Here is a 9905-nt window from a genome sequence, read left to right as displayed (position 1 = left end):
CAATGGTGAAATCGTGTCTGATCAGTGACCGACTCATACTATTGAAAAATTAAATCTTTATCAATAAACAGTATCTTTTAATTAATAATTTTTAGTTTTCATTAAAGTAACTTTTTAGTAAGTTTTTGTAATGATTATCTGTAAGATATTAGCATTATTAATTAATACGAACAAGCTGTATTTGATTATATACGGATTAAATATGGATATTAATAAGGAATTTTTAAGTGATTTCTTTCTAAAGATTTGGAAAATCTGCGTTATCATTAGATTACGGATGTATAAGAAAAATGCTTTTAGAAATACAATTAAAAAAATAGAATTTAAGCAGGAATATGTTTCACTCACTCAATATTAGACTAAAATTACTATAGTAAAGTTCAGCCCTTTCAATTTCTTTTCATAAAACATTTCTAAAACATAGTTTAACTGATAATTTGTAATGCAACCTCATAAGTAATTGACTTTTAACAGGAAACTTACACACAATCGAAAAATTTAATTTTGATATAAACTACAACTATACTTAATCGGTAATGTTACATATGATACGAAAAATAAGAGTTCCAGATGACGCCTAACTCGCCAGACACGAAAAAGTATTGCGTATCATGTTTATTCTGTACCTCCTCTGTTCTGATATCAACTCTGCTTTATCAATCTCCACACCAAACCTCTTTGCCTGACTTCTGATCGATTCGTTCTACTGCAACACCGCTCTTACCGATAGCCAAACTTGTTGTAGCAGCACTGGTTACGTTTCCATGGAGCTTACCGTCGCTCATAGATTTGATCAATACTTCCCTTAATCGTGTGCCGAGCATCGTCCAAGTCGTGCTGGCCTTCGTGTATCGTGTACGCGTCCCGACGTTTTCCTCTTCGAATCTTTCAGTCCGTGACATGTCGTCGAAGGATCGATAGCGTTGCATGTATAAAAAAAGAATATGTTGTTACTTATTCTCCTGAACCTGCAAAAAGCATGAACGACGCGCGATCTGTGTTCGTGCAATCGAACGTGTAGAAAGAAACGTGACGACAAATCGTTGGGAGGTGTGCCGGATTTCGCGGTTCTTCTTGACAGACTGTGAAGATGAAGAGGCAGAATGTGAGGACTTTGTCGTTGGTAGTGTGTACGTTTACTTATTTGCTGATTGGCGCGGCGGTTTTCGATGCGTTGGAGTCGAACACGGAGAGGAAGCGCTGGGAGTTTTTATCGGGTGAGACTTGTCTCGTTGTCTTCAAGTGTAAATATGCGAATTTGTTGTTGGTAGAACATTGATATGAAAATAAATGCTATATGGAAAGTTGATGATGAAAGTTAAGGGTGAAAATGTATATAGAGGAAGGATGGAGGCAGAATATATAGAATTTGAAAATTCTATTGGATAAACTTTGCTTATTTTCACGTGTAAATATTTGAGTACGCGATTGGTAGATATATCTGTGAAAGACAGAATGTGTGTTATATATGGATCGTTCGTGATGTGAATTGATAGTGAAAGTATGGAGAAAGAGGTAGAATATATAAAATTAAAAGTTTCTATTGGACGAGTTTTGTTTCGCTGTTCACGTATGTGAATGTGAGAAATGCTTAGAGTAAGAGATTGGTAGGAAATGAATAGGCAAATGAACAATATATAGAACACTGATGGCGAGCGATAAGGCCGGTAGTATATATAGAGGGGTAGTATAAATACACACGCACATATCAGCTGCGTCGGGGTTGATATTTTCACGTGTCGATGTTTAAGCGTGGGATTAAGGTAAACGTATAACGTTGAGGGTTGAAAATAGAGAGATAGGATGCACAGTATAATATTCAGCGCTGATATTTTCATAGATGAATATTTATATAATAATTAGTAGCATTTTCCGCTTGTGAATATTTAAGTATGTGATTAAATATAATGTTAAGAGTTAGGGATGAAAAATAGCAAGGAAGGGTAAATTTGGGGTAGCTATTCTCATACCTGCAAATTTTAATTCTCAATTAACAGAAAAATATGTAGTCAAGAATAGTAGAATATATACATTAATAATAATAATAATACTATCGAAAATTGTGGTTATGTTAATGATTTTAGAGGTTCGTCGAAACATGATCAAGAAGTACAACATCACGCAGGAAGATTACATAATGTTGGAAATTGTTATAATAGAAAATAAGCCACACAAAGCAGGCCCTCAATGGAAATTCGCTGGTGCCTTTTATTTCGCGACTCTTGTGCTTGCTATGATAGGTGAGTGATACCCTCAAGCGTGTTTGCTACGTGTTTAGAATGTTTATTTTGTGCAATAGAAGTTAAATATGTATCGTAGATAATCGATATCAAGTTACAACCTTGGAATCTTTAATGTGTATGTATTTATAAAATACATAATAAATTCCTATATTCTATATGACACATAATAATCCTAAGTTTTTAGTTGATAGAGCATTATTCTATTCTATATTTATTATTATTCTATATTTGTATTACTCTAGATAAATTAATTTGACATATTCTGCATTATTTATATCAGAAACTTTCATATTAAGAGTTTTTATATTTGTCGAAGATGAAAGGACATCGAAGCCTCCCCTTTGGAACTTCGGGATAACCCCCCCCCCCCTAACACTGTAATCTAGAGTCCACTATAGCTGTAATTAAACAATCGTAGTTATTCAATCCGATTGTAATTATTCGAGATTAGTGACAGTGAGCTTTGGCTCGAGGCGGCAGTCTGTCGCCCAACGTAGCCGCGGTTGTCACGTAAACTTAGGAGTTAGTTGACGAAAATAAAAAAATAGCTGAGTCGTAACACAACTATCGTCTTTAGTTCACAGCACAGGTTTACACAGATCGGAGAGATGTTCACTGTTCGGTAGTTTTGTCTATTTCTCCTCAGGTGTTCTCGTCTCATTACGGAGGAAAGCTCGGTGTGGGTGCGCCCTTTTTAATTAACAACGCGGATTCGCTGTCCACACCTTCCGTTAGGAAAAGTGAGGGTAACGATTCACGATGCCAATTGGTTATGGGTCATGTTAATAAATGAAGATAGGAGGAGAAAGCCTCCTACCAACGCGGCTAGTAGGTAATATTGTTTATGGCAAAAACCAGCTTTTTCGTTAGTCGAGTATTGGGTTTTTCCCATTAAGTAACTACCTGCTTTCCCCGTAATTAGTAAGGACGTGTAACAACCTAAGGGCTATTTCAAGGACCATCCATAAACAGATAATAGAAATAATAAACTTAAAAAATTTAGGTTTATGGTGGGTCCCTGGGGTAATTGAGGGTTCGGAAAATTTCTTTTTTAAAACCAATAGTACATTAAAGTATGACATTCGAAGAATATTGTATAAAATTTTCACGGAGAAATATTAAAAAATACGGCAATGGCAGCAATTATTCGGACGTGTCTCGGAAAACAGTATAATTGCGGTGCCCCTCAGAACTTGGTGGTGTATCATCAGAAATCAAAAAGTTAAAGTTCGTTCGTTAAGTAACAGTTTTCCCCAGGTAACGCTGCGAAGATTTTTTCAAAATTTCAATTTCTCACTTTTTTGGAACACTTTGAAGGGAAAAACGCGATTTTGTGCGAAAATTTGCGGCTAATTTGTTATTTTAAAATAAAAATAATTAACAAATTTGAAAAAACTCTACAGTGTTACCTCGCAAATTATATACAGAAATAGTTTTTAAAATTTCAAAAGGATCCGTGCAGTAGTTCTGAAGTAATTGGGGGCACCGACTTTGAAAACGTGAGTTGTGGGGAAAACGCTTTAAAGTTTCGAACACTAAAAAATCTGGTATAAAACGTTCATAAGTGAATTTTATCGATTTACCTCGTTTGTACTTAAGTCGTTAAGTACTATAAATAGATCTGGGGGTAAGATTAGGTATTATATAGAGAAAAAAACATCTGCGAAGTAACAATAGCACGCTCGGGTCGGGTAGGTAATATCATCCGACATGTATAAAAATACTCCTAACTTCGTCAATTTTGCTCCAATCAACTTGAAATTTTGACACAATATTCTTAAGATGTTATGCATTCAATTAAAAAATAAAAAAAAATGCAAGAAGAAAATTTTAAAACCTTACACCCCCCCCCCCCTCCTTAAAAGAAATATTTGTGGCGGCACGCGACAATAAACATCCCAACGGTTTCTGTCCCGTGGCTCGCCACACGCAGACCCTATTCTTCGAGTAAGATGATTGCCAGATGTCGATGCGTCTCCGCAGTACATGTTCAGCTAGCCTGAGGGCCCGTTATAAATCTTAAGATTTAGTTGACTAAAGTTCTTCAAACAGACAAACAGTCTTTGTCCCAACTACGGGAAAATAGGGGGGACCTATCTTTTTCAACGAACGGCGTCTCCCACTAGCAACTTTCCCTCGAGGGCGGCTAGCATCTTTTTCTAACCACCGATATGGAGATTGACCAATTAGCAGCAACGCCAATTTCCCTTTCTCTCTGAACGAAGACGAATCGGATGGTCTCGTGTCCTTAGACACACCCCATCATAGTTTTCCTCTGTGGCATCATCGGGACGGAAACTCACTCTCTCGCTTGCGACCTCATCGACGAAAAGGTTAACACCTTACGGTCAGTGAGTATCACCAAAGAATCCGACTTAGAGTACGTACTCTAAGTGTACGTACACCTACCATTCCATTGACCGCGTATTCGTTAGCGAACCTAAGACCATTGTCACTAGTGTCGCGAGTGTGTGACCGCCGCGAGTTTGCGTCAACTTTGTAACCTCTTTGTTTGTGTCAATAAAAGTCACTTCCGTGGTGTAAGAAGATGGATAGCTTCAGTGAAGAATCATTACCTATCCCAAGCCCTCACCGTGATAGCGACTCGAGCCCGGACTCGGATCGTGACTCGACATCAGAAGTGGGATCCGAACATATGTTGTCGATGCGGGATCATAAGAGCATCGTGCGTGAACTAATCCGGTCGCTAACAAAGAAGAACAAGGGACACAGGGTAACAAGGATATCGTTACCGCGTTTTAACCCCGAAGCCGCGGACGCAGATCCAGCCGCCTGGTGCTCAGTCGTTAGTCTGCTTATGAAAGACAACCCTCTGAAAAACAGCGCGCTATATTCTGCTTTGAACCGTGCCCTAGAAGGCCCGGCAGCGTATTGGCTTATGCAAATAATGGATAGCGAAGAGGTCACATGACCAGCTTTTAAGGAACAATTCATCGCGCACTTCGCTGGCCAAGAAACAGCAGCCTCGTCGCTAATCAAAGTATCCAAGGAACTACAGCGGGAGAACGAAACATCAGGGGCATACGGAAACCGTCTTGTTTCCCTCCTGTATTCGAAGTGACGAAATTCAACAATGGAGGAAGTAGTCACCGCCACCGTTCTCTATCTAATGGGCTCGCGCGATCGACGCTTTGAACGACTAGCACTCACGCGTGATATTAAGTCGGTGAAACAATTTCGAAGAGAGATGCAGCCTTTCCTCTACGAGGAGAGGCGGACGTCTACGTCACGGAGGCCATCATCGGGCTCCGGAAATAAACGAAGCAGGTCATCCGCCCCCCGGAACAAGTGCCGCCACTGCAATAGTTACGGACATACGATATCTGAGTGCCGCAAGAGGATGTAACATCAATTCATATTAGAGGCAGGATGTGTGCAGGTTTTCACCGCGTACCCTCAATTACCCCAGGAACCCACCATAAACCTAAACTTTTTAAGTTTATTTCTGTTATCTGTTTATGGATGGTCCTTGAAACAGCCCTTAGGTTGTTACACGTCTTTACTAATTACGGGGAAAGCAGGTAGTTACTTAATGGGAAAAACCCAATACTCGACTAACGAAAAAGCTGGTTTTTGCCATAAACAATATTACCTACTAGCCGCGTTGGTAGGAGGCTTTCTCCTCCTATCTTCATTTATTAACATAACCAATTGGCATCGTGGATCGTTATCCTCACTTTTCCTAACGGAAGGTGCGAACAGCGAATCCGCGTTGTTAATTAAAAAGGGCGCACCCACACCGAGCTTTCCTCCGTAATGAGACGAGAACACCTGAGGAGAAATAGACAAAACTACCGAACAGTGAACATCTCTCCGATCTGTGTAAACCTGTGCTGTGAACTAAAGACGATAGTTGTGTTACGACTCAGCTATTTTATTTTCATCAACCCACCCCTAAGTTTACGTGACAAGGATGAAGTTGGAACCGAGGAAGGACTCCCGACGCCCGGAGGAAAGCCGACCGGCCGCATGGCCAAAAGCATCGTGCTTTAAATGCCATAAGAAGGGACACCGCGCCTCATTGCCCGTTGCAGCTATTTCCTTTTTTTAAAGAGACTTATAGAATTACTCCATGCCTTTGTTAGACAAAGCGTTCATCCCTTGACCGCGGCTACGTTGGGCGACAGACTGTCGCCTCGAGCCAAAGCTCACTGTCACTAATCTCGAACAATTACAATCGAATTGAATAACTACGATTATTTAATTACAGCTATAGTGGACTCTAGATTACAGTGTTGGGGGGGGGTTATCCCGAAGTTCCAAAGGGGAGGCTTCGATGTCCTTTCATCTCCGACATATTTATATTCTTAATCATCATAAGATTTTATTTTAATTTATTCTATAAAATTTCAAGGGTACGGACACTCAACGCCAGTTACCATAGGAGGAAAAGCATTCTGCATGGCATACGCCATGGTAGGCATTCCTCTCGGTCTGATAATGTTCCAGAGTATCGGTGAACGTCTGAACAAGTTCGCCTCTGTAGTCATCAAACGAGCAAAGACGTATTTAAGATGCCAGAAAACAGAAGCAACTGAGATTAATCTAATGCTCGCGACTGGTTTACTTTCGAGCATAATTATCACGACTGGAGCTGCTGTGTTCTCGCGTTACGAGGGATGGAGCTACTTCGACAGCTTCTACTACTGTTTTGTCACGCTGACTACCATCGGTTTTGGTGATTACGTCGCCTTACAGGTAAATTCGTCTAACAATAAATTCAATATTTCATCGAAATCTTATCAAACCTTTGTCAATTCGTATTAATAACCCTGATATTTTATCGAAGTTTCATAAGAAGTTAGAATTTGTTAATTTTTAGCAAGAACTTTTTTGTTGCTTGAATTTTATTGCTTCGTTATTATTAGTTTCTCAATTCATTTTTGTTGATAGGAGAGTATTTCTCCTTCAATTCGCTTTATCTTAATATTTAAATTTAGCAAAAGACTTTTGTAATATTTGTTTGTGATGAAAACGTTGCAGAATGATCACGCACTTTCCAATAAACCTGGATACGTGGCCTTAAGCTTAGTCTTTATACTATTCGGCCTGGCCGTCGTCGCTGCCAGCATAAACTTACTCGTCCTCCGCTTTATGACGATGTAAGTACATATTCCCTCACCCCAAAGCGTGCACATATATCTCACTTGTCCCCTTTTACTTATCGCCATTCTGTCTTCTCAGGCCACGCAGTAAATGTAGGTCACGTCCAAGATATTACTCTTCAAAAATTTATGTGATATCTTTGAGCACATTTCCACTTATTTCACTTCTTCAATGATCAAAAAGTAAAGAGGGTTTCTTTTAACAAAATTTCAATTATTCACAGCCAAATTTTTTTTATTAAAAACTTCCAAAGATTGAAAAGAATTCTCCAGTTATATTTATAACATTACACTTAATAAGAGAGTTCTATCCCTAGATATCAAAGAAATATCAAAGTATTGCTACCGATTGTATGTTCTCAAGTCGTATGACTTGAAATTTTGAATCTTGAATTTTGAAGCCCTGAAAAATTCTGAAATTTCTAATCTTTCTTAATTGTTAAATAGGAACACGGGTGACGCTCGCCGCGACGAAGAGCTTCAACCAGCTTCTCATCACGTGTTAACACTAGACGGTGAGGTGGTCGCTGTAAATGGAAAATTATTAGCTGGCCACGTGCCCATAGTTCACGACACGGATGACTGCGTGAGCGTGTGCTCGTGCACGTGTCTAGGACCACCGAATTCTGAGCTTCTGGACCAAGGTTACCAAGGCTACAGGCCTCCTTCAATCTCGAGCCTTCGCGTGAAACGTGCATCCGTCTGATGGAAGGAGTTCCGTCGTCGCAGTTTACGTCGTCGATTATCGAGAGCTGACAGCAGAGAACTACTTGGTATCGACGTGTAAAAGATCGACTCGAAAATTAATATAACCAAATGGATTTAAAAATCCGTGAAGGAAACAATGACATTGGAAATAATTTCATTGGTATAGTTCACAATGGAGATTTTCAAGTTGATTCAAATTGGACCGATGTTCGAAATTGTGTTCTTATAAGATCTACCTTATAACGTTATAACGTTCAAGGACTCGTTATCGATTTTTGAAGACGTATTTTGAAGACAGCCAGTGGAGTTTGTTCTGTGGAGGTGACTTTAGAATTGAACTATTGAATTGTACTTGGCTCATGTTGTAACATTACGAATAGTCGTAAGAAGAAGGACGTTCAGAGAATGTTTGATCGTTTGTAGACGATTTTGTAACGGTTTGTAACGGTTTGTAACGGTTTCGTACGTTTCATATCGTACCACGGACCATTTTCTCCCGGTGAATTCCGAGAGAGTTTCAAATTCTCTAGAAAATTTAAGAATTCGAATTCGTATTCGGTGTTTATGCTGTGTCATATGTATTGAACGATTATTGAAATTATTGAAGATTGTAGATTAGTCATGAAGGTTGCATTGGTATTAGAAATTGTTGCTTAGAGGATTGCTTTGTTCCGAAGATAAGTTGGGTTTCTTCGAATAAATTTTCAAATTAAAATTTTTTATGATTTTCACTACCTATGTTGCATGTTAATAAAATCTTTTACATTTTACAAAAATCTGTTCTCAAAGTGTACGTATATGATTTACATAAATTATGACAGAAGTATTTGCCTAGATTTTGATATCCTTCAAAAATGTTATACGGACAAAACGATCCTCGTAAAAGAGAAAATAATTTGTTTGATGAAAGTTGAAGAAGTAGAGATCGCCGTTTCGATCTCGGTTATTTGTATGTATACTGAATATATAAAACGTAAACAGAACAATATCCAGGCCTCGTTAGCATGATTGTTAAATACATATATACGACTCGATGTTTGTACTAATAAACGTAAAAGCTGGAAAATGTGAAAATTTCACGTAAATCGTCAATCGACGAAAAGAAAAAGTCGATCCTAGGAAGTAGCTTAATTTTGTAGCTACGAAAATTGTGATTGTACAATTTTCGAGAATTGTAACTTGAACTTGAATAACAATTTTATCGTACTTGCGATGCGAAAGAAACATACATATATCTCAGCGTCGTATTTTTTAAACCTAAGATTAGAGAATATATCAACCGACAAACAGGAATAACCGGGAAGACTGATAGTTGAATTAACTGACTAGTTGTTATCTTTTTAACACAAATTTCTCTAGGCGCCTGTTTTAACCCTCCAAAAGTTAAAAAGTTAAGAATTGTAAAATATTCATGTAATTTTAGTATTTTTATAATTCATTTATTATAGTATCTACGTTTGTCTGTTTAATTTTGTAATTATGTAGTATTTGTGTAAGCGATCGTGAATTTTGTAAAAGTATACGATAAATAGTCGCTTATTTGTTGTTGATTAAAAGCATTCATGTTTAGTTTAGTTTAAACGTGAAACGAAATTTTTGAAGACTAAAAAATGATATATTGTGAATATTTCAAGTAACTGCAGGGTGGTTCCTAAGTATCTTGTATTTTAGATGTTTAAGATATTACTAAAGATACTGAGATTTTAGAGGGAATTTTTAAACATTAATTTCGATCAGTCTCTATGGCCAACAGGAAAAATTTAGATTTTCGAAGATTTGAATATTTCGATAATCTAGATATCTGTTTAGATGGTTTAAGTATCTAGAG

The 9905-nt window shown here is 38.0% G+C and overlaps 1 protein-coding gene across 1 annotated transcript; it reads left to right on the top strand.

The window, feature by feature from the left end:
- The first annotated feature begins 810 nt into the window (after positions 1-810).
- On the top strand, positions 811-9305 carry LOC117208636 (two pore potassium channel protein sup-9). The gene is made up of 5 exons (XM_033449900.1): positions 811-1217; positions 2085-2240; positions 6619-6962; positions 7248-7366; positions 7817-9305. The coding sequence occupies exons 1-5, from the start codon at positions 1091-1093 to the stop codon at positions 8073-8075; spliced, it is 1005 nt and encodes a 334-aa protein (XP_033305791.1). The 5' UTR covers positions 811-1090; the 3' UTR covers positions 8076-9305.
- Positions 9306-9905: the final 600 nt, after the last annotated feature.

The sequence above is a fragment of the Bombus bifarius genome, unplaced genomic scaffold (genome assembly GCF_011952205.1).
Source record: "Bombus bifarius isolate JDL3187 unplaced genomic scaffold, Bbif_JDL3187 scf7180000008148, whole genome shotgun sequence".
NCBI classification, from domain to species: domain Eukaryota; kingdom Metazoa; phylum Arthropoda; class Insecta; order Hymenoptera; family Apidae; genus Bombus; species Bombus bifarius.
This window is presented reverse-complemented; position numbering and strand designations above follow the sequence as displayed.